Source organism: Pelodiscus sinensis, chromosome 24, assembly GCF_052426305.1.
Source record: "Pelodiscus sinensis isolate ZL-2025 chromosome 24, ASM5242630v1, whole genome shotgun sequence".
Lineage (NCBI taxonomy): Eukaryota > Metazoa > Chordata > Testudines > Trionychidae > Pelodiscus > Pelodiscus sinensis.
The window spans coordinates 13,581,477-13,607,075 of record NC_143075.1 but is presented as its reverse complement, the minus strand read 5'-3'; the positions used below and the strand labels follow the sequence as shown (position 1 = coordinate 13,607,075).

General features: G+C 41.4%; 1 protein-coding gene across 6 annotated transcripts; it reads right to left on the bottom strand.

The window, feature by feature from the left end:
• Positions 1-795: 795 nt before the first annotated feature.
• On the bottom strand, positions 796-25,597 carry NMNAT1 (nicotinamide nucleotide adenylyltransferase 1). Of its 6 annotated transcripts, XM_089773087.1 has the most exons (7): positions 15,942-16,033; positions 14,378-14,546; positions 12,844-12,916; positions 9,882-10,055; positions 8,015-8,198; positions 6,940-7,085; positions 796-5,571 (listed from the first exon to the last, which is right to left on the bottom strand). In XM_089773087.1, exons 4-7 carry the CDS (start codon positions 9,997-9,999, stop codon positions 5,159-5,161), a joined length of 861 nt encoding a protein of 286 aa, XP_089629213.1. In that variant the 5' UTR covers positions 10,000-10,055; positions 12,844-12,916; positions 14,378-14,546; positions 15,942-16,033; the 3' UTR covers positions 796-5,158. The 6 variants fall into 6 exon arrangements, with proteins under 6 accessions (XP_089629213.1, XP_089629212.1, XP_089629215.1 ...); XM_089773086.1 differs by lacking the exons at positions 12,844-12,916; positions 15,942-16,033 and adding an exon at positions 25,459-25,557; XM_089773089.1 differs by lacking the exons at positions 14,378-14,546; positions 15,942-16,033 and adding an exon at positions 25,459-25,493.
• Between the last annotated feature and the right edge of the window lie 2 nt (positions 25,598-25,599).

Here is a 25,599-nt window from a genome sequence, read left to right as displayed (position 1 = left end):
GTGCAGACCTTGTTGAACTTCATCAGACTTCTTTTGGCCCAAGTCTCCAATTTGTCTAGGTCACTCTGAACCCTATCCCTGCCCTCCAACATATCTACCTCTCCCCCTAGCTTAGTGTTATCTGCAAACTTGTTGAGGATGCAATCCATCCCCTCATCTAGGTCATTAATAAAGATGTTGAACAAAACCAGCCCTAGAACCGATCCTTGGGGCACTCTGCTTGAAACTGACCGCCAGCCGGACATCGAGCTGTTGAGCACCACCCGTTGGGCCTAACAGTCTACCCAGCTTTCCAGCCACCTTACAGTCCATTTATCCAATCCATACTCCCTTAACTTGTTGCCAGGACTACTGTGGGAGACCATATCAAAAGCTTTACTGAAGTCAAAGTATATCACATCCACTGACTTCCCCATGTCCACGGAGCCAGTTACCTCATCATAGAAGCTAATCAGATTGGTCAGGCATGACTTGCCCTTGGTGAATCCATGTTCACTATTTCTGATCACTTTCCCCCTTCCAAGTGCTTCAAAATGGATTCCTTGAGGATCCCCTCCATGATTTTTCCAGGGACTGAAGTAAGGCTAACTGGTCAGTAGTTCCCTGGATCGTCCTTCTTCCCTTTTTAAAGATGGGCACTACATTTGCCTTTTTCCATTTGTCCAGGACCTCTCCCAATCTCCACGCGTTTTCAAAGATCAGCATCTGAGAACATTACTGCTGTAGCTTTTTAGGTTAGGAGGTATGATATTTTTATTTTATACTTGTGTAATCCCGTGTGGACAAAGTTATGTATAAAAGTGACTTATGCTGGTAGTTATTGGTCTGCATGTACAGGAATAGCTATCCTGCAAAAATATAGCAAAATAATTCTCACTTGGCAATGTTTCTCAAATATGACATTGTATATTTAAATATAAGCATGTCACGTTTGGTCGAAAATAATACTTTAATGTAGGATCATCTTGCACAGAGGCAAGCATGGAACCCATTGACTCACACTCACTATGTACCTGTTATTATGAAGAAGGTAACAATCCAAAAAACTCTCATGGTTAGGAAATTAATTCCAAGGTTGCCACATCCTAGTTCCAGTGAAGTCAACAGGTGTTTTGTCACTGATTCACCAGGACCAAGATTGGGTAATCAAAGTAGAAATTGAGGCTGTGTTGGTTTGTGAGTCCTACTGGTACAATAGAAAGGAATGACAAGTTTTCACAATGGAATTATGATTCTAGTCCAGAAAGCTGCTCTGCATAGGCAGATTTTCACCCATGCAGAATCCCATTGCCTTCAGTGTTGTCCCTGTCTATCACTATCTGGATAATAACTCTTCAAGCTTATAAGATTCAGGCTATCAGACTTTGCTTAATGCTAAAGCAATTAAACACACTTGGTTATCACAGACATTTTTATTGAAATACCTATTACACATAACTACATAAAAGGCCAGCAAAATAGAAGGTGTAAACTAGCACACTACAGAACATCTTGTTTAGTGAAAGTTCTTCTCTTGAATTATACACATAAAATATAACAAAATACACCAGTAGCATGATTTACAGAAAAAACTGAAAAAGCAATGAATAAATCTCAAAGTGCAATTCTACTTTGAAAAGTAACTACATAAGCAGCACTCTCTCACAAAAATGATCTGCTCTGCTTGTGTATTCAGGGTCCCATCAGAGGACTTGAGTGACTAAAATAACTCTTTACTACTTTTTACTCTTGTCAGCCTAGCAGAACTAACATGGCTGACAGAGAGAGGTGAATTCTGAGTTGTTCACCAAGTTCCAATGTTACCTTAGTCCCAGTGGAACTGCCTAAATGTCACTGAGGATGTAAATTGGCCTACAGAATTTTTATTACCACTAAGCTACATGAGTTACAAAGAATCCAGCGTGACTGTCAAAAGTCCAATGTGAGTTTGCATAGCCGCCCGTGAGAAAAAACATTTTTAATTATAAGCAGATCACATTTGATCTGGAAATCATTGAGAAGAAATAAACATGGAACCCTTAGTGTCAATTTCAGTCACTTTTTAGAGTTAGAGAAGTGCACTTTAAGTTAATCTCATCTTATCGTAAGGATTTAAAAAAAAATGTAGATGCTTTGAAGAAATGAATGGTTGCAAACTAAAATGAGCATCACACAGAGGCTCTAAAGCATTAAATTAATTCCAGTATTTTTGTGTACATGTGAAGATGCCATGCATTGCTCACCTTGCCCAGAGCACTGAGAATCTTATGTTCTGGTAGCTTGTCTGATCTATTTAAAATGATGGACCACTGTAATGGAGGATATATTTCAACAGTTTTCTCATTCTATTCTAGATAATAACTCGTCAAACCCTGGAACATTTGATAAGGCACTTAATTCACACACAAAATGGGGAGAGAGAGAGAGAGAGAGAGAGAGAGGAGTGTGGAATTCACCAGCCGATTTATAGTGTCCTAGAACTTATACACCACATTCACTATGCTCATTTCAGAATCAGACTTCTACGAAAGAAAAATGACATGTTTAGTTTACATGGGATCACTAGTCTCTTCTTACCCCTCTTTCCCCGCAGTCACACAAATTCTGGGTCAAAAATAAAATTCACACAAATCATACTCCTCATTCCAAGAAAGGACTTATTGAATAAGACTCACAATGACGCTGTCGTTAATCTTTAGCCATTAAACGAGTAGCTGCGCCCAGTTTCTGAAGCTGGTCTGTTCTTTCATGAAGATTAGTGCTGACCTTAAAGTAAGGCAATTACGATACCATTTCCTGTTCCTAATTAGCATCATGTATTTTTCAAAGCTCAAGATCCCTGGCAGGGAAACCCAAATGAAGATATTTACTGCATTTATGCATAAACCCAACTCAGTGCCATCCTACTCATTGCACTCAGCTATGATTTTGTGGCTGGTGCAAAAATGTAAAATTATTCTTGCATGTGATTTGCAATCCATATTCTTTGCTTTATTATGCTGTGATTACAGTAGGACCAATACAGTATTTAAAATAAATCAGACTATTATGTATTATGTACACATTTTGGGGTATGCTAGTTATTATGTATTAGTGATAGGAAAAGAACTGTAACAATTTTTCTTTCCATTTTCATGAGCGCTCAGACATTCCCAAACTTTGGGTAAAACACAGGACAGTGAAAGAAAGTGTAACTTTACCTTGAAATGAACTTGTCTTTTGTTATAACCAGGGCTATCACTTTCTCCACATTAACGCCTGCGATTAACACAGGGCAGAATTAACGCGTTAAAAAAATCAACACGTTAATCGCAGCTGTTAATGCTGCACTGCCCCTTTGAAGTGCTGCTCTGGTGCTTCAAAGGGGCAGTGCATTAGGAGCCTGGGATCAGCTGGAGTCCGCAGCTGCCCTGGGTCTCAGTGCAGCGCTGCCCCTTTGAAGCGCCAGACTGGCACTTCAAAGGGACCGCAACACAGAGGCGGGGATCAGCTAGAGTGCTTAGCTGATCCCCGGCTCCGCGTTGCGCTCCCCCTTTGAGGCGCTGGGGCAGCACTTCAACGGGGCAGCGCAATGTGGAGCTGGGCATCAGCTGGAGTGCCCAGTTGATCCCCGGCATCAGCTGGAGTGCCCAGTTGATCCCCAGCTCCATTTTCCGCTGCCCCTTTGATGCACCACTCCGGTGCTTCAAAGGGGCAGCACTGTACAGAGCCTGGGGTCAGCTGGGGACTCCAGCTGACCCCGGGCTCCCGCAATGCTTCCCTTGGAAATGCCAGGGCAGCCTTTCCAAGGGGCAGCACTGCACAGATCCGGGGTCAGCTGGGGAGTCCAGCTGATCCCAGGCTCCTGAGATGCTGCCCCTTTGAAACACCACCGCTGCATTTCAAAGAGGCAGCTGCATTGAGCCTTGGGTCAGCTGAGGACGCCAGCTGATCCCGGGCTTCCGCAGCGCTGCTCCTTTGGAATGCCGCCACAGCGTTTCAAAGGGGCAGCACACATGATTAATCACAATTACATTTTTTAATTGAGCAATTAATCACGATTAATTTTTGTAATTGCTTGACAGCCTTAATTACAACACAATGAAGTGTTCAAAACGTGTGCTATTTATCACTTCACAGGTCATTCAGTTTGAATAGTAAAACTAAATACTACTGTATTTCCTTCTGTTTCTAGCCTACAGGTACACTAGTGTTTAAATTGAGATAATTTAATGTTGCTCAGCAGTCTGAATTAGCTATGCCTCGAGCAACATAAATTACACCGACTAAATTGCTGGTGTGGACAGTACTGTGTTAATGGGAAAGCTTTTGCTGTAGTGGGGGCTGAAGTGGTTAAAGCTGAAATGAGAGTTCTCTTCTGTTGGCTTAGAGCAGCTATTTAGAGAACTTACACTGGTACAGCTCCATTGCCACTTAAAGCTTTCTAGTGTAGCCAGAGTCCCAGTGTAGGGAAGTGTTCAAAACAAACACACACACACAAAAACCCTTTGATTTTTGTTTTTTGTCAAGGGTATCTGTAACAGAGTTTGTAAAACCAATTTTGTTTCATTATGCTCAATTTTGGGGTTTAAGCTGTAGCACTTGACATTCATAATTGTAGGGCATGCTTTTCTACTGCCTTACATCTTTTGTTGCCATTCATGTGCAAAGTGAGTATAAAACAGCAGCATAGCTGAATGGCAGCATTTTTCACCTACGTTGCCATTTACAGTTGTGCAAATTGAAGTTAAAGGACATCGGAGGAATCAATGTCTTTGATGCTAAAAAAGATGTATTCTTAAATTTCAGGATATCGAATGAGTGTCAACTATCCCTAAAGTAAAAACACTGTGAAGATAACGTACTATAGTTTTACTGTGAGGTAGAATAGGAGATGTAAATAGAGCTGACTTTGCCTAGTTTATCATATGGTTAAACTAAGTGCCTTGTTACTGTGTAACTCATGTACATTAGTTAACCTGAGGTTAAAAAATACTTTTCTTTTTTACTTTTTTTTGTTTGTTTTAAGACAAGGCCTGTGCTGTGAAGGCACAATCCCTGTACACATAGATCTCCCACTGAGTGCAATGGTACTCGCTTATGTACAAGGGCTACAGAATCAGAACCTGATTTACCACAACAGATAAAACATCTTTCCACATAAAGTCTATGGTTTTTCACAGCATAAAAACAGGCTAGATTACTGCGTCTGTTCCTGCTTACACCCTCTAGCATATTTTTGTAAAGGAGCCAGTTTAACCCCAGCATTCCTGTCTTCACTCTCTAGACTGTACAGGTTGTGTTTTTCAATGTAAGCCCGGACTGCATCAGGTACCAGGTAACGGATGCTCTGTCCTCTCCTCAGTGCTCTCCGGATTTTGGTGGAAGAGATGTCATTGGTGATCCACTCTTCTACCAGGTGAATATTATTTTTATGTTGCCATAGCATATCAGATTCATAGATGAATTTCTGTGCACTGTTTCCTGCTCTGGTTATGCACACAAGGCCATGGTTTGCCAAAATTTCACTGATGTCTTCCAGTTTCCACAAGTTCGGGATTCCAAAGGACTCCAGGATGTCAGATCCACAGAGCAGTTTCAGCTGTGGAACACCTAGGAAAAGGGAATAAACAAGGATTCAATTTTAGCAACTGTTATTTGCTTTCTTAGCAAGGTTGTTATGATACCTCTCTATATGCTGGGGTGAAATTAAGAAAAGGAATACTCAGAGTATTAGAAAACACATCCTGATTACAAGATTTATTAAGCTAGCTAAAGAGTAGTCTCCAAAGGAAGCACAAAGCACTAGAAAATATATTCTAAGGAATGTTTCTAACATTGGCCTTGTGATGAAGGATTTACTTGGTGTAAGTTATGTTGCTCTCTCAATTAACCACTGAAGATGAGAGAGCTCAAGGGGAATAGCTACAAAATTTATTTTAATTTTATTAAAGTCTTATAATACATTCCAAGAGGTTAGAGAAGATCAGAGCTGAAGATCTGATGAAGAGGTCTGTGGACCTCAAAAGCCTGTCTCTTTCACTAACAAAAGTTTGTTTGGCTTAGTAGTTGTCTGCCCTTCATAGGTGGCTAGTGTTAGTAAAATCTGTTCAGGGAAAATTAGGATAGCTAATTATTTTTAAGGAATCCCAAATCCGCACTGAGGGAAAAAAATCCATTGTGGAAAGCAGGAGGGGCCCATTGGCTGAAACAAAAAAAAGGTGGGTGGCCCCAAGAGACTAAGATAACTGGCAAGCCTGTTCAAGTGAGATCTTAGTTCATGTAGGTACTCAGGTTAAAAAAGATGAATGATACTTTTAGCAAAGATGTAGTTGTAATAGTCAATCTGAATGTTAGCTGGAATTTGTAAATCAAGCTACTCTGCTTTCATGGTATTTTAAATTACAATTTAACATCCCCCTCCCATTTCTAGATGCACTAAATAAAGAGAGCTAGTGTCTAGAACCCTGCGTGGATATAAAATTTGCATTCGCATCAGTATCTGCAAAAATGAGCCGTGGATATCCGCACTGACATCCGCGGATGTGGGTACCTACGGATACACACAAATGTTAAGGATTCTAGATATAACATTTGTATCCACATCCATATCCTCAAAAATAAGCTGCGGATAGCCAGAGTCATGGATGCTTCCAGATATCTGCAGATTTGCAGGGCTCTACCCACAATTCCTTAACTTTCAGCTGTAGCATGACAAATCTCTGTGGACCAAATAGGCGTTTTCCAGTTCTCATTTCTGTTATTCTAAGGAATACTGTAAGATCTGATTGTTTCAGTCTGATAATCACAAAGGAGACTACTGATATGCGCCATAAAATCTAGGTATTATATTTTCTTTATATTATTCATTGGGGAGGTCAGAACTTAGATCTATTATCAGAGAAATGCTTCTCACTGACAGAGCTTTATGGCCTGGACATAGCGTGTGTTATGAGACTTTCTTTCACAAACATACTCAACTTTTTGTTTCTGGACTTAGCTGATTCTTTTTAATGGGGATGTGACTATTTGCTTCCCGTTTTCTCTTTCGGCCTGGCTTTACTAGAGGTACAGTACTCTGCAGACTGTTAGCAGGAGTAGAAGATGCAAGTTTCTGATGATGGTATCTACAAAATAAATACATTTTTAAAGAGCATTAGAAGTATGCAATAACATAGGGAAAAGCCCCACCTACTGAATCATATTTCATTGCTTCCTTCTGCAGCAGGACCCTGAGTTTTTCATAGAAGTCTCTTATGAACTGCCCTGACCATGGGCTGTGATACCTGGGGAGAGGGATAACTCAGTGGTTTGAGTATTGGTCTGCTAAACCCAGGATCGTGAGTTCAAGCCTTGCGGAGGCCATTTAGGGATTTGGGCAAAAATTTGTCAGGGATGGTACTTGGTCCTGCTGTGAAGGCAGGGGACTAGACTCAATGACCTTTCCAGTTCTAGGAGATAGGCAATCTCCATTAATCTAAAGTCCTATGACTGCCAACATAAGCTAGAAACATAATCAATTACATAAGTTTATTTTTTAAAGGAAGAAACTGGACAGAGTTAGTGACACAAACCATATGGAAAGGAAGGGCAGATATGGAGCATCATGGGAAGCAGTAGTCTCATGGAGGTGAAGAAGGATTGAAAAATAGGCATTTCATTAGGAGGTTCTCACACTACTTTTAAAGGTACACCAGAGCAGCACATTGCATTAACAGAGCTCAGTAAAGGAAGCTTGGGCAGCATGGGCCCACTCTACTCTCAACTCTAGTCACTCGTATGAATCCCACAAGTTCTTCCATGCTAAAAAAGTAGTCAAAAAATAAGTGTGTAAATGATACGCCTTTGGAAATGTTAAAACTACTCATAGTCTCAGCATCTATGCATAGATCCCGCAGTCCGTATTTATGTGAGAATCTCTTGCTCATATGACCAGTCCCTTTGACTTCCATGGAATTTATTCAAGCAATGCTGAATTACCCAGTCATGTAAATCATGCCTGTCCTGATCCTACTATAGGGAATATGTGTCTTTTCAGCGAGAGGCTATACAGTACCTTAGAACTTTGAGTGTCTCCACCCACTCATTCTGGTTACTTTCCCAGTCATCAACTTCCACCCAATCTGAGCTTTCCGTAGCAAGTTTTGCCATGGTTACCCGGTGACTGGCACTGATCAGACTTTTCTTCTGATAGGCATCACCCACTGGTGAAATGATCCCTTTGATTACTTTGTATTTTCCTGCACGACAAACACATCCATGCAAAAATATAAGATGTTACTGAGCAGATGTCAACTTTCACCGTATTGTACATAAAAGTATTTCATATACACATTCATTGTACTCTTTAAAAAAAGATTAATACCATTTTCCCACAGAGCCTTGTTAACCAAGCCACTCGAACTGGAAAAGCTCTATGCATTATGGCCAACGTATGAAGCACAAGTATGAAAGAGAATTTGAATCATGCTGCCAAGAGTGGAAAATACAGACTACAAAGAGTAGGAGTGATAGTTTCAGGGTTTGGGGATTGAAGATAGGTCTGTATCAAACTGAAGACTTTTGTTTTGTAGACCCTCCACTTTTTGGACCCCATTTTGTTTCTGATCTCTCTTTTGTATTAGAATATTTGTTTTGAAGTGTCACCTTCACGTTGGATAGTAGCCTTCTTTGTAGACTGGACCATCCATTTTGTAGCAGGAGCCTTGACACCTACTGGAATAACTATGTCCGAGAAGCTATGACAGAGCAATAAAGAGTCATCATTGAATGACTCTTCCTTAGTAGAACAATGTTTTTTCTATCATTAAAATCATGGAGTTGAATGACAAGGGATGGTGGAAGAAGATATAGTCTCGAACTTACCCAGCGGAAGCACATATGCAACAGGGAGACAGAGACCATTTTAAAAGAGGGGTGTTTTTCTGTGCCACAGGCTAGATCATTGGCACATGCAATATGACCAGTCAAAAGAAGGCAATGAAAGATGCATCGTTTAAGGATGCTGACCACACCCAGGACTCACAGGAGGGATACGATTAGACTTGGGGTGGGGATACACTCAAGATATAGTTTTCAAAGATATGTTACTCTTGAAAGCGCTAGAGAGTTAAGCATCTGTGATTAAATAATTATTTTGTTAAGTCTGTGTTTCTTGATTACCTGCCATATTGTCCTTGAAGATTTTTATTACAAACCAGGGCTACATCAATCAGGTGGACTCTGGGGGAATATATCTAAAAACCTGAGGGCTCAGGAAGGCTGAGGCATTAATTCCAGAATTTAGGATCCCGTTGACCACAAAGGCTGTCAGACACAGGTTTGACTTCTGGGAGCTCGTGTGAGACACCCAGAAGTAGGAACAGTGACCAGCCACTACACAGACTCGAGGAGGCCTCAGTCTTGGACCTAAGAGTTGGGGTTGTAGACCATCACTAGTCTGTTGTAAACAAGAAGGGTCAGGGATACACGGTGAGAGAGGCCACTGCCACAGATATATCCTGCTACTGTGCTATATTCCTTACAACTCTGGACACTCTTCCTTGTCTTAGGTTAATTATCATGCATACCCACTCATACCCATCTGTACATCCTGAGAGTCAGTATCCAAATATAGATACTGTTACAGCAAAATATCTGCAGATACACACTCACCTAAGCACACAACTATATGCATCTCAGAGCTGTACATTTTGAGTTATGCTAAACCAGTGTTTCTTAAACTTTTTAAGACCAAGGAACACCAAACAATAATTTTTTTTATGAGGAACACCAAGGATCGGTACCAAGAAGGGTCAGGGGGAAAGTTATTGATGAAAAAAAAGGTCACCTGCCCCTTTAAGGGCAGCCATTTTGAATTCTGTTGTTCTCTGCAGCACACTGCCGACTGTTTAAGAAACACTGTGCTAAGCTATTACTCCTACCTGTTTCATGCAAGTAGTCTTTAGCCAGCTCAAAGAGCCTTAGATGCATGTTGGTGACTGGATTGAAAGAACCACAGGCCAGCAGAACAACCTCTGTCCTTTTCTCTGGATTTTCCATAGGCTTTCCCTGCCGCCACAGGTCCAAATGGAGAACGTCAGAGTCACAGCCACAAACTGTATTAAGAAGAAGAGAACAAAAAAAGTCAGTTTTCTGCTCCTAAGAGTTACTGAATAAAGCAGAAGTCAGGAAGATTAGAAATGAACAACCTGTCATGCTAACATGAATATTGGCTCTAGAATCTCTTACATGAAGCTCCATTTTTTATATATGGAGGCTAATAGTGGATTCAATTCTGCTACCTCCATAGGTGTAACTGAGAGAGTGCAACTAGAGAGACTGCATGGGAACAAAGGTGGCTATATGCCACAAAAAGGATGAGGACTCCTGCATGGGAAACATACAGTTGGGATACTCAGGGCTTCAAAGATGTAGAAAGAAAAGAATGGGGATGGGGAGACAGCAAGAGATGTGTGAAATAGATAGCAATGAGACTACAGGCAGTCCCCAACTTACGAACGGGTTACGTAACTCAATTTGGTCATAAGTCGGAAATACCCTTAAACATGCTGCCCACGCTGTTCGAAAAACATGATGTACGTGGTCTCAACTTGAAAATATTACAATGGGGTTAATGGGAGGTTAGTCATAAGTACGGATGGTCATAAGTCGGTGTGTTCGTAAGTCGGGGAATGGCTGTATACTAAGGGACAACTCAGGGTTTTAGTAAAGAATACAGTGTATATGGTGAGTAAGAACATTGCCATACCAGTGTTCAAAAAATCATGGATTAGGTCCCTCAAAATGGTGTGATTTATCCTTTTTTAATGCTGATTCTTTCTTGCCTCTGGCTTTCTGAGCCATTAGGGTGCAGTCAATGTTTTCAATACACTTTCCACCACAGTCCCGAGGGCCAGAAAACATATTAAAAAAATAAACCTAAGATTATGATGCAAGCTCTTGATTCCATTAGCTGGGGCTTTAATTAAAATAACCAAATAAATAAAAATCACAATACTCACAATAAAATTGTGAAAGTTGGCAACACTGAAATTAAACTAAATTTATTCAAAGCCTGTAACTTCCCATGTTCCAGTCTGAAGATATCAAGTCTAAATTTTTGTACCACCTCTCTCATCTGACTGTTAATGACAGAGGGAGACCAACTAATTTCCTCATTGCCTTCTCAGCTTGCATCATAATCACTGTGAAGATAATGTGTTTTGTGGGTGGCCAAGGTTCAAAAAACAGTGTTGCATGGTGTAATTATGGTTTAAAGGTCTTAGTGTTTATTTTTTGGCATGCTTTTGCTAATAAATATTAATTTAATCAATAAAAATCAGAAGCACTGGGTGTTTTAAACTCATTCATTAAATACTGGCTCCAATCCACAGTAACCGATGTAGAGTATTTTAGGTGGTAATTCTTTTGTATCAGGAATTACTACTCTAAATTAGTACTCCCAATAAACTGGGACAGATTCTTCACTCCATCACACTGGTTTTACACCTATTGGATATAGTTCTGTCCAGGGTGATCCATGCAGTAGTGATCTATGAACTTAGATCTATGAACTTTTAATTAGGAGTGTTAATGCACATTCTGAAAAAAGCTCCTACTGATATAAAATGCCAGTCTGCTTAGCTGCACTACACCAACTGCCATGAATACATCACTCCATTGTTCCACTTTCCCACTTGCTTCCCAATGAATACAGAAACTACCTCAAAATGTGTCCAGATTTTCAAAATCCTCCATAGGACTGGTACAGAGAGATAACTTCTCCCTGCGTGACTGACTTCCTACTACATCTATGGTCAGGTGAAAATATTAAACTACTGTATTTAATCTACAGGGAGAAGCTTGCAAGTCTGGGAAACAGAATTTTTATAAGAATTGGACCTCAACTATGAATCTTCCTGCAAGAGGTTAGGACAAAACACATCCACACCTAAATACAAAATTCATTTCTCAGATTAGCTTTTCCCCAAAAAGTTATTCACACAGAGAAATACACAATATAGCACAATGCAAACAGAAAAACTATAAGGCTATTACGCTCTTATTACACTGTGAAGAAAGAGAGAGAGAGACTTTTATTTTAAAATATTTGAGAGGCATTCAGTTATTCTGGTAATGGAGGCCCACGTAGGTCATAGAGATATGAAATCACCACTTGCTTAATACAGAAAGCAGCTCAAACATTACTACATTTGAACACAAAAATATAGCCTCTAATGAACCATCAAATCTAGCTGACCCTAGTGACAATGATGTCTATTGGTTGTATTATGAGATGAGGAACAAAATCTTTTCTAGTTACCTTTTTCAGCTCTTCCTACTGAAACACAGAGCAGACAAAACTCCTCATATGGCAACTTTGTGATATTACCAGAGGAAGCAGAGGCACTCCTCTTAGCTGTGCAGGTGAAGTTATCACCAGTCTGAACAGAACAGTGGCAAGAAGAACAAGTAAACTGATCAAAATTCTTGACATTACCATTCAGTTCCCTGCCTCTCACCTTCTATAATTAAAAAAAAATTGTTTTGAAATTAAAACAAAAACAAAACAAAAAGAGGGGGGGAAAAAATCACCATTCCTGGAACCTCAGGAATAGATCCAAGTATCTAAACTCACTATTTACAGTAAAACTCCAATAGTCCGGCATCCAATCGTACGGCACTTCCGACAGTCCGGCATCAAAATGGCAAGAGCCTAGTGAGTGAGCTTCGGCAAAAAACGAGTCACAAAACAGCAGCGGCATCAGCTGAACCGAGCGAAAAGGGTTAAAAAACTAAAACATTACAGTATACTGTATACAGTATGTACAATAAAAAGGGTTAAAAACACTTTATATACAGTTATACTGTATACAGTATATATATAAAACCAGTTTATAGTACCTCCTGATAGTCCGGCATATCCGATAATCCAGCACCACCTAGGTCCCAAAGGTTCCAGATTATCGGAAGTCTACTGTAACAACATCAGAAAGCAGAACAGGACCAGCAAATTTAGTTGTTAGCCTTTTAAAACGAGGAAAATAAGTCACAACACTAAGCCTAGTTTGCCACTAAAACTTAAATACATAATTCAAGACTCTCCAGATATTTTCCTGCAGCACTGCTAGCAGTTTCAGATAAAAGTTTTTATTCAGCTTCTACTCTACCCTTATTTATGCAATAATTCCAACTGAGGGGCCCATTTTCCCTTGAAGTATTAATGGAAATCCCATGCACACAACAAAGGAATAGAGAAATTAAATATGAAAGATCAAGGATCTGCTGTTAGCCACAATAGTACAGATCCAGAGTAACTCTATTGGTTTAAATGGATAATACAAGAAGTAGAGAGACTGTTGTTCACAAATTATTCATTTTTATTAAGGAGGACAGAGCAGTGACAGAACAGGAGTCTAGGGCAGGAGCTTTTGGGGAGAGGGAGTGCTCATAATTATGAGGACAGCCATTTGTTTTGTGATGCATCCCTGGGGACTGGGTGTGAGGCCACCCTGGACTCCCATTCCCCATGCATTTAAGGGCTCCTGGGAGAGGAGGCAACATTACAGGAAAGTACACTGAATATAAGGGCACCTTGTTTGAGAGTCATGCATGTTGCTCTCAAACTGGCCGTTCATACAACTATCTTTCAAAGTATCTCTGATTAGCACTGCCCCATGCTGTGCTCTCCTTATTGCCCTGGTGTCTGGCTGCTCAAAATCCCTGGCCAAACACTGTGCCTCAGCATTTCACCCAGACAGATACATTTCCCCCTTGTTCTCACAAATATTATGGAACACACAGCAGGCTTTCACTACAGTGGGAATGTTCTAACCTAGTTAGCAGACTGGAACTTTCCCTTTAAAAGCACATTTAACAGCCTTTCTGCATTTACTCAGCTGTAGTGAGCTGCTCCTGATTGTGGTCCAGACTGCCTGTGTACAGCTTCATGAGCCATGGAGGCAAGGGGTAGGCTGGATCTGCAATGGTCAATATTGGCATTTCAATGTCTCCACTTGTAATTTTCTGATCAGGGAAAAGCGTTCCAGATTATAGCTTGCCGAACAGGCAGGAGTTCCTAAAGATGTGCATATCATGCACCTTTCCCGACGATCTCACGTTGATGTTAGTGAAACAGTCCTTGTGACCTACCAGCCCCTGCAGCACCATCTAGAAGTACCTGGTTTGATTTCCTTGGCTACTAGGATCACACATCCCCCACTGTACATTTCACCACTCTAAACTGATTCCCAACTGATTGACAGCTATCTGGCATTGCAAGCTTTCACAGGGCTATGGCCACTCGCTTCTTCACTGTTAGAACAAGCCTCATTCTGGTATTCTTGAGCTTCAGGGAGGGGGAAAGCAATTTGCAGCATTCCATGAAAGTGGATTTACGCATGTGAAAGTTTTGAAGGCACTGTTGATTGTCCCATACCTACATCGCAGTGTACTGCCATTGGTCTGTGCTTGTCTCACAACTCCGCAATCGGTGGTCCACTGTGTCTAGAGGATCGAATACCAGTGCTGTTTGCAATTCATTCAGCTATAGTGCTTTGCAGAACAGTAGTATGTTCATGGATTCCTGAGATTCTTCCTCATTCCAGCTAGGGATGTAAAATCCATTTAATTGGTTAACCAGTTAAATATACTGTTTAAGCAATTAACCAATTAAACCAATTAACCCTCCCTGCCTGCCATGCTCCTGGGCTGGGCCCATCGCACACAGGGGCTGCTCTGGCCAGGCTGGAGCACCCATGCCCCATGGCAAGCCCCATGGGGCTGTAGCAGTCCCTGCCTGCAGTGGGTGGGCTGCTGTGCCAGCCCTGTAGCCTGGTGAGGCTCAGGGAGGGGCTCTTTCCCTTCAAGATCAGTGGGCAGCCACCCCGCCCCATGATTCCCCACAAGAATTGAGCAGGGTATCAGCTGTGGCTGCCAGCCCTTCGGTCTGCACACAGTCTGTAACCAAAGTCGGTAAACACCGGCCCTTGTTCAGGGCAGGGCGACAATAACCCCCAAGAGTGTCCTCTGGCCCAACCGTGGGGGTCCGACAGATGCAGGCTGCTGAATGGGAACAAACAAGGGGAGAGAATCTCACTACCCAAGAATAGGGTGGCGGGGGGGACGACGCAGACCCACCCACTCCACTGCATCCCAGCCAAGGGCCCTAACAGCAGCAGAGCAGTCGACTGCTGGGTCAGCGGAGATCTGTCCACAGACCACACTTTGAAAACAACTGCAATAAAGGGATTCTGCTTCTGGTGAACTAAGGAAAGTAAGCACTATTTAGGTGAATGCTCACTTTTGAAATCCAAGGGCAACTGATACCAGAAATGAACTACAAGGTTAGACCAGAATTTTGTCACGCTTACCAGCCAAATATTACTGTTACTAAAACCTCTCCTAAATGGCACTTCTCACAGGCTCTTGAACATCAACCTACTGCCTGACTCACCTGGCCTAACAATTGATCTGATGAGTGCATACACACCATCAGTTCAGATCGTAAGCACCATTTTTTTTAGGGCTATTAAATATGGGTGTGTGGGGGGGGGGGGAGGTATCCACAGCAGAAACGAGGGGCATAGTTTAGACTCTCTTAAGTCCAGTAAAGCAACAAAAATAATTAAAGCCTAAATCCCCTTTATCAAAAGACTAAATACTTGTGTACAGGGTAGAGTTAATGTACGTTAGATACTGCTTTAACTTTTAGATATTTTTTAAAAGAGAATTTAGTGCTTCTAAAACTAACAAAACTAGCAACATTGACTATAGCCACATGATGCTCCTCAATTCCCACTTTGTGCAGGGTCACAAAGGGGGTATGTGTGCCAGAGAGGATTCTGGGCTGGGGGAAGGGTATAGGAGAAGCTTGAGAGTCTGGGAGGGAGTTGTGACCTGGGGGAAAGGCATACAGAGGATTTGGATGGTGGCCTGGGGCAGGTAGTTGGGGGGGAGTGGATGGGGGTGCCAGAGACAGGCTCTGCCTGGGAGATGCTTACCTAGGCAGCGCTCAGTAAGCAATCCTGCAGGAACCTGAAGGCTGCAGTTGCACGCTGCTCCATGTGGCTTTACTCAGGGTAGGGTGGAAGGGGGGGAGGGAGGAAGCTTCATTGGCTGCCCCTGCTGCCAGCAAAATATCTCAGCTGCTACTGGTCAGAAACTGGCCAATGGGAGCTAAGAGATTTTGCTGAGGGGTGGGACAGCACAAAGCCTCCCTCCTCACTCCCAGAATAGAGCAGCCACATTTAAAGGGGCTGCCGCTGTGCTTAAGGGTCCCAGCGAGGCAGCTGTGGGCTCAATCCAGCCTACTGGCAGCTTCTTGTCCACCCCTGTGCTAAACAGTAAGAGGCTGAGCTAGAACCACCAAATTCAGTATACAGCTTCCTCTTATCATAACAAAGTAAGGCAAGGTCTTGATGGTGTCACAAAAATGGGATATGCCTGGAAGGGGATTGCTTCTCACAAAACCCATACTGAAAAGAGTCAGCATCAACAGGCAGGTGAAAGTCTGGCTGGGTGCGCAACCATCCCCATATGGGACTGCCTCCTCCTTGAGCTTCCCACCCCACAGGCATCCTTTGGGGTGGGGGCTGAAACTTCACTCCCTTCCTCCCACTGATTCATATGGGAACATTGCAAGCTGTTCCCCTTCATCGGGGAGCGAGGGGAAAATGCACAATTTGCTGCATTCCTCACTCTGGCTGGGGAGCACAGAGGACATTTGACCCTGGACCTGTTCCAGCTGGGGGACATGCAGCCCTCCCTCTGCTGTGCCTGCTGGAATTGCAGCAGTCATGGAGAGGTTTCTCACCTGGGCCCAAGCTGTTGCGGTGAGAGACTGCTCAGGTAGTTGTTGTCCAAGGACAACCTGCATACTCAACCCCTCATTCCCAGGCCCACCCCAGAGTATTGATTTAAATGAAGAAAAACAATAATTGATTAAGGGCCCGAGCCATGCCAGGTAAATCTTTTAGTATAATATAAAACACCAGTTTCAAAATACAGTAGCAAATTTAGCATAAATATCAAAAGACATTGACTTTCTAGTGGGAAAGGAATGCCTATGAAGTAGGGATGTGAATGTTTTACAAGTTAAGGTTAACTAGTGAAGGCTGGTGCAGGCCGGAGCGCTCTACAGTCAAGAGCTGCTCAGGCTGGGATGCCAGAGGAGCTCCTGCGTGCAAGGTGCCCCAGCCCGCCACAGGCAGGAGTTGCTCCAGCGTGACCAGTGCAGCTGCTATCTGTTGCGGTGGAGAGGAACCACCGCCCAGTGGTGGAGCGACCATCCTGCCTGCCTCCACTTTAATCAGTTAAACAAAATGTTTAATAACAGTTATTAATAACATTATAATAATTATAATTTTAATATTATTGTAATTAATGATCAGTTAAACAGTATTTTACATCCCATTATAAAGAAAGGTTTACAAAATATCAGGTTGGGACCAAATCAGGTTGGGACTAAAATACTGTAAAGCTTTGAAAGGAATATGCTCATAGGAGAATACCTGGTAGGGTTAGACCATGCTTGCCAAAGAGATGATGAAATTAAATTTGCTATTAGAACAGCATATTATCAGGGGACAAAGTACTTGTCTTCACTGAAAGGATCTGAATGATACAGTGGGAAAAAAATTATTGTAGCAATATGCCCTTCTGCTTGCAGTGGGGAAACTCCTTACAATTCTCAGTGCCTTTGTCTCCAGATTAAGGTTTGCGGTTGCAAAATCACGCTAAATAGAAATTCAGTTCATGTAGAGGCATCATCTAATGGTATTTTGTCCCTTCCTATGAGCATGGTTCCCTCAAATCTCTTAGACTTTGTAAGTTATTTCCCATGGCTACCTCTACACTGCAACGCTATTTCAGGATACTGGAGTATCCTGAAATAGCTATCCCGCATCTTAACAGCAAGCCCATTATTTCAGGCTCACTATTCCGATGTCCCTGTAAACTTAATTCTGCACGGAGTAAGGGACATTTTGGAACAATGGGTTATTTTGAAATTTGGTGCTGTGTAGACAGTGCCAAATTACAAAATAAGTTATTTTGAAATAAGATATGCAATTTGAGCTATGCAAATTGTGTATCTTATTTTGAGCTATGGTGCAGTGTAGACACACTAAAACTGACTTGGGAATTGTTGCATACTCAGTATCTTTGAAATGTGGCTACAAGTCCTTTGCTAGCTTTAAATATGGAACCAAGACTTGAATGTATCAGGTAACCACATAACAGAGTTGTGTAGTAAGTAATAAATAATAATGTCATTAATATTATTTTCTTTTGAATCAGATTATAGTGTTTGTTTTGGAATCACCATTCTGATCCTTGAGGTCTACATCCTACAGAGGTACAAAAATGCTGAATTAGTAAAACTTGTGCAGGTTAATTTAATGCATGCATGATGAATTCTGAGTCTACGGGGGAGAAATGAAATAGGTCTCTTACCTAAGGGACTGATTTGAGTGCTCTGAGATGTTCTTGAGAAGAGCGAAATCATAGCCTGTCCCATAGTGTCTGTTCCCTTTTGACAAGGAGACTGGCAGCTGTTTTCACTCCCCTGAATATCAGACAGCACAAACCTGAAGGACTGAAAACTCCAATAAAGGAATGGATGTGGCAGGAAAGGCTTGTTGAAGTTTTAACTAGGTGGTACCATTTTCAACTCCTGTTTCTACATTAGCAACCTGCTCATTTAAAGTAAAGTAGTGAAGGTAGGGTGGTCCTGCAGCCTGAATCAATGAAATCAGCAACAATCCTGTGTTACCAAAAGTGCCTAATTAGTATTTCTTTGGTGGCAGGGTGACAAGTGAGATAAGTCAGGTATAAATGGTATATGTAACAGGAAGAGGAATATCTTGCTATTTCTTAGTTTTAACTCTTGCCAATCTTTGGTTTGTATCAAAGCTTTAATACTATTTTAGAATAATGTTATCTAACAAAAGATTAAAACATACATCTAAAATGTACAGATACAGACATTCGGAAATGCAATATTCATTTTGTCTTGCAAAATAAAATTTTAAAAAAAATTCTTTCAGTGAATGTTTAACTGATTTCTTGGGATAAACTTGGTCTGAAAAGCAATCCCAATACTGCAACTAGCCATTTTTGATCAAGTTCATTGGTAGTATCTTTACTTCCTTCACCATTGGTGATTTCTGCAGGCATCTGGGTTTTACAGTGAGATATGTGTAACAGCAAAGAAACAGGATTTGGTCTCCTGTCACACTGGTGTAAATCAAGAATGACTCCACTGAAGTAGGACCATGCACAGGAATTTAAATTTAACCTCTTTTGGAAGGGTACAGAAGCTTGCTCTCCCTAACCCTGGCCCCAGGAGGAACTTGTTCCCCCCCCCCCCCCTCCACAGCCCTGGGAGGAGCTTGCTGACCCCACCTTCCTACCAAGTCCCTGGGGAGAGAAAACTCCCACAACTCCAGATCTGCAATGGGTAGAGAGAACTCCCCCAGCTATGGTGCTGCACCTTTCTCCCAATTGCAGTCCCAGGGCACAGGAAGTACTGTGTTCCTCACTGATTATTGGGGAGAGTACATGCCCCTATTTGCTCCCCCTTGAGTACGCACCTGAAAGTCAGTGGAGATGATAGAGTAGAGAAATTTGAGCGAGTATCAGGGGAGCATCACAGGCCTGATTTCTCCTAACAGGCAATATAGTTAAAAATTTAATTCAAGAATCATGAAATGTCCGACTGAGATGCCAGGACCAAGATGAAGGCTGAGAAAATCTACACCATTGTTAAAAAGAGTTAATGTATCTGACTTATCTATGATATAACTACTATGGGTGATTGCCACTTCTGTTCTTTGACCATTCACACATACTTCTGGCTGTTTTGGACCTAGCAGGAACATGCCTGTTATAAATATATGGAGATATACCTATCTCATAGAACTGGAAGGGACTTTGAGACGTCATCAAGTCCAGTCCCCTGTCCTCACCACAGGACCATCTCTGACAGATTTACCCCAGATTCCTAAATAGCCCCCCTCAAGGATTAAACTCACAATGCTGGGTTTAGCAGGTCAATGCTCAAATCACAGAGCGATCCCTCCCATCTAGGAGAGATGCACTGGTGTTATGAAGATAGGGTAGGAAGATAAACTCAAGATGAACAATATGTGGCTGCTAAACTTAAGTGTCATTTTAACTTTGCAATATATTTTATGTAGTTAGTTCTGTGTGTCAAGTGAAATGACAAAATACTTTGCTGTTAGCTATGCTATAGACGACAAAGTTGTTTAGACTGGTCCTGCAACACAGTGGACAAAATAAAGATTTCTTGAAAGAGTCACTCACTCAGAAGAAGTTTAAAGAATTGTTCTCTCGATTCTTCTCCTATCTTTCCAGAAATGGCTTTGGTGCTTACTCTTGCGGATACAGTTTCATAGGTGCTCAAGGTGATCTACTGTATTCTGAAGTATAGGCTCCTTTAATGAAGGAATTTGTACTGTTGTATTAACTGCCTTAGCTACTCAGTATGTATGTATTCAAGCCTTCATTCCACTTCTAATTTTATGTATTCTAAAGCAAAATTAGTTTCCACATCTTATTAATGGACTATTTCTAACTGCTCTTAAATGAAGGGACCTGAGCATTTTAATGGCAAAACTCCCAGTCGTCTCGGCAATACTATGATAAAAATGCTGCTAATTATATTTATAAGTGGTATAATTAGTTGAATAATTTTATGTTGTTATTCTCTTTTATAATTAGTTGCATGTTCTCTACATTAGTGGGTGGATTGCTAGACATCTAAAATGGAAAAGAATAATAAAAAAACTATGAAAATATTAGCCTAATTTTGAAATTAGTGAGTTGGATTAAAATGGGAGAAGCGTGTTTGCTGCACCTTCAGAGTACTTCTAGTCATACTGTCAAAAGAAGTATTACTACTCCTTTCATTTATCAAATTAAAACACTGGCAAACATTGCTATAATGATAAGAAGGGGTCTCTCTCACACTTGTTTTTTTACACAGGCCAAAATTATCCCAAATTTTATTATCTGTTTATGATGCGGTCAGTGAGTACTGTGATTTCAGTAGGTATTTTTAAATTTTCTTTAGGTAAGAAATTAAACCCTTTCAAAAGCCCAAACAGGGCAGCATAGTGTTAGTATACATGAAGAAATCTTATAATTACAAGTAAAAATGAAGAATCTATTTTTGCTGTGGAAGATGAGTGTAGTGAAAATAATTCAGTAGCATTGATGAAAGAATTAGATTTCTTAAACGTTCAGTTTTAATCCAAGATAGTGGGCAATACATGTAAATAATTTTATTTTTTACAAATGCCAGAAATGTGTCATTTATTTGCACTGCTTCCAGTTGGAGTCTGGCTTTTGTAACAAAGTATTTTATAGGGTGGATGAAACTGAAAGAAACTATGAATGACCATACATGTAGAGTAAATACTCTCCTACAAATGTAATTTCTTTTCATTGTTCTCCTCTTATCCTAATTATGTTTTAGTGTTCTTTTTCATGACAATGTGGTCTGGCTTGCCAGTACGGTTTCTCCAGACTTGATTCTGAACAGATTAAAACTAGAATATGTTATTAGTTAATCTCCTGATGCAGTTGTGTGTGTCCTCTATGCAAAGCACTGAATATTCTGCCACAGTTCTCACAGCAAAATTCCTGCCTGGAAAGTTCTGACAAGGTCACTCTTCCGTAGAAAGGGAGTGAAGAAATTACTAATCTTTCTAACAATCACACTGAGAAGAACTGAACATCAGGGAGCTCTTGAATGGAAACTGCAGGGCTTTGGTATCCTTATAAGTTCGCTCTGTGTCAGTGCTTTTCAGTGCTTTCAAGAGTTTTTACAAAGAATTTTTCAAATATTCTTCCTTATTATCACAAAACAGTCAGCAGGCAAGGACCTGAAAGGTTTGGTGCCATTTTGAGTGCAGTTCTTGCAATTGGCATCAGCTGGAAAAGTTGCTATGGAAACCACTATGGAACAGGAGAAGGAAGGAGCTGGACTTGCCTTTGTAATGCATAAAGCTCCAGTTTCAAAGAAGAAAGTGACTCAGACTGCAGATCTGAATAGGATAGATTTCCTGCTCCTAAAAAAGGGGAAGATAATCAGAAACTTAAGAATGAAAATATACAGTGCCTTTTTCAGCAGTGCGATCAAATGGCTTTGCATCATGCAAATTAATTTTACAATCAGGCAGCTATTAAACTGCACCATAAACTTGCCTTCTAACTCGTGTCTCTTTACAAATTGAGAGGTATTTATAGGCAAGATCTAATTAGTCTCACATACTCTCAATTTCTTAATTCTTGCTGACATCTGCAGTCTAGCAGTATTTCCTAAGGAAACACAAGTGTGTGCTGGCATGGGGAGCAGAAGAGCTGAAATCTAATACCACTGTGCAATATGCATTTTCTGATACTATACTTTTTAAAACCAGTGGCATTTTCAGAACTGGGGTCAATTTAGTATGGAAAAACCCTCTGTCACCTTCATATTCTGGCAGCATTCTGATCTACTTTGTTGGAAAATGGTGCCTTGTATAAAGCGAAATGAGTTAGCTTTTCCCTGAAGAGAACAGTAATGTAGGAATCTAGTAATGCTTAGAGCCCATTTACTGTCAGATTGAGTGAAGAACTGAATATGAAAAGCTGAAACTATTTAAGAAATTAATGTGTTGTTGTTGAATTATTGACTTCTTATTGCTTAATTTCAGGCAACTTTTAGAATACCTCACAGTTATTCCTATTCATCTCAATTGTACATATCTTTCCTCTAACTGTGAAGAACTGCTTACTGAACCAAACTGAGCCCTGATATAATCAGGAAGAACTAACTCAATTAATTTCAGGGTTCTTTTACAAAAGGGCTTATTTGAAACCATTGCTGGTGCAGATTTCAAGGCTCCTTACTTCCATTACAAAATTGTGGAAATGCTATTGCCTAATTTAGAGTGGGTAGGTATTCCGGGTGATACTTGAAACGCAATTTGAGCTCAATCTGTCTTAAGTCTTTTTCTGTTAAAAGCATTTTTGGAATAGAGAATCTAGATTGGCACGGACGCTTTTCCGCAAAAAAGCCCCGATCGCCATTTTCGTGATCGGGGCTTTTTTGCAGAAAACAAATCTGAGCTGTCTACACTGGCCCTTTTGCGCAAAAGTTTTGTGCAAAAGGACTTTTGCCCGAACGGGAGCAGCTTAGTATTTCCACAAGAACACTGACAATCTTACATGAGATCGTCAGTGCTTTTACGGAAATTCAAGTGAACAGTGTAGACAGCTGGCAAGTGTTTCCGGAAAAGCGGCTGATTTTCTGGAAAAACTGGCCAGTCTAGACACAGCCAATAAGTATATGGACTGCTAATCCAATATGGATTGGCATATTGCTATTTTTAGGTCTACACAAGCAGCGAATCGCACTTCCCATCTGGTGAATAGATGTGCCCTCTAGTTTTTCCCTGGGAAGAAGATGAGAGAGAAAATCAACCACATGTGACAGATGCTAATCACATAATCTGATGCAGTTCTGGAAGATGCTATGATGGTTCTGGTGCTACAAGAACCTTTATAGAACAAGAAAGCCTTCTACTCAGAATATCCTAAAAAGGTTAACCACTATACCAAATCAACTCATTTTTTCCCTCATTATAAAGTTGTATTAAATTACATATTATCATTTAGGACTCTTCATTACTGAATTAACACTATAAAATTACTCCAATATGACCTCTGACAGTATTTAAATACTCATACCAAGAAACAATAGTTGGTTTTTAATCCATGTTCTTTCATTCATCTCCCCAAAAGCCAAATTATTGGAATGTACTGATTAAAAAGCTCCTTATACATTTGTACGTACTTAGTATAACATAGCTGAAGTCAGTTACACAACATCCAACTATCATCATGCCCACTACTAAATAAGATACTGAAAATCTTTGAAAGATAGCCAAAAAGGGTAAACAAAATAACTTAAATAAAATTAGTTCCCTTGGGGATATGTAACTTGACATTGTTGAGATACATGTTCAAAAATTCACTGGGGCAAGCAATAAAAAGTTATATATAGAATTAATATACTCTACTTTTACTTAAAAAAAACCCCTTGTTTCATTTATACCAATAAAAACTTATTTCTGTCGCTACAATCTTTTACCAAGGATTTTGTATCTGATTTCAGTAGGAGGAACTGATACAAAATATAAAGCAGTGGTTCCCAACATGGTGCCCGCGGGTGCCATGGTGCCAGCCAGGGCATTTATGTGCTCCCGCCAAAACATCTGGGCTGGCCCTGCTCCCAGCGTGTGACACATGTGTGGTATCAGCCCCGGGCGCATGGGCGGCCCCTGCCCCGGGTGCACGGCACATGCGCAGTGCTGGCCCAGGGCGCGTGGGCGGCCCTAGGCACACAGCACATGTGCAGTGCCGGCCCCAGGTGCCCCTGGGTGCCCCTGGGTGCCCGGCAGCCATGAAAGGCTGGGAACCACTGATATATTGTATACATACATTTTCTATATAAACAAGAAGTCATGTGGCACCTTAAAGACTAACAGATTTATTTGGACATAAGCTTTTATGGGCAAAAAATGACAAAGGAGGTTTTTGCCCACTAAATCTTATGCCCAAATACATTTTTCAAATGGCTAGCCATGTTAGTGTGTAACTTTAAAAAAAAAAAAAAAAAAAGAGTACTCCTGTAGCATATATCTATATCAATCATGAGCTTTCCTGGGCAAAACCCACTTCCTCAGATATGAGTGACTCATGATACTATATCTATATATAAAACTTCAGGGGGTCGTCTAGTTAGTTTGTACAGAAAAAAACAACAAATGATCTCGTAGCACTTTATAGACTAACAAAACATGTAGACGGTATTGTGCCCATGCTACCATCTACATGTTTTGTTAAGTCTATAAAGTGCTACGAGATCATTTGGTTTTTTTTATACATATATACGTTAGTCTCGAAGGTGCTACAGGACTATTTGTGGGGGGGAGGTTCCAAATAAATGTGTATTTAAAGTGCCATATGTAAGTGCCATTTTCAGTACCTGCGATTCATACTGGTAAAAAATCCAGTGTACAGTGATGCTGTGCATTGTTAACCAGCTGCCACCTGGGAAGAAGTGATACTGAGACCAGCCAAGCTAATTTAGGGCCCAGTCCCACAAACCTTATTCCTGCCTGTAGGCGTTGCTTGTGCAGTTCACGGATGGGACTGACTCGTGTAAGGGTCGCAGGAGCAACACGTCATCGCCTTAGGCGCAACAGGCTGCATTTCGCAAGGCAGCACCTTGGTTACACGCAGCTAAATGAAACCCACAGACCCTGGGGCTGCGCGCTAGGAGGCAGCCCCCTGTCCAGCTCCAAGGCCCCCGGAGGGAGGGCGCCCCTTCTTTCGCCAGTGCTCCCCGGAGGCCGCCCTGCCCCCTTCCCCACACAGGGTAACCGAGCGCGGACCCTGGCCTCCTTGCCCCGCAGAGCCCCTTCTCCTCCCCCCGAAGCTGCTTACCAGGCTGACAGGTTGCGCCACGGAACCCGACCCACTGCGGACTGGGGGGCAAGGCGCCGATGGGACCGTGTGTACAGAACACAAGAAAGAACGCTCCCGATTGGCCATCCGGCGACGGAAGTGGGCATGTTTTCGTTGCCC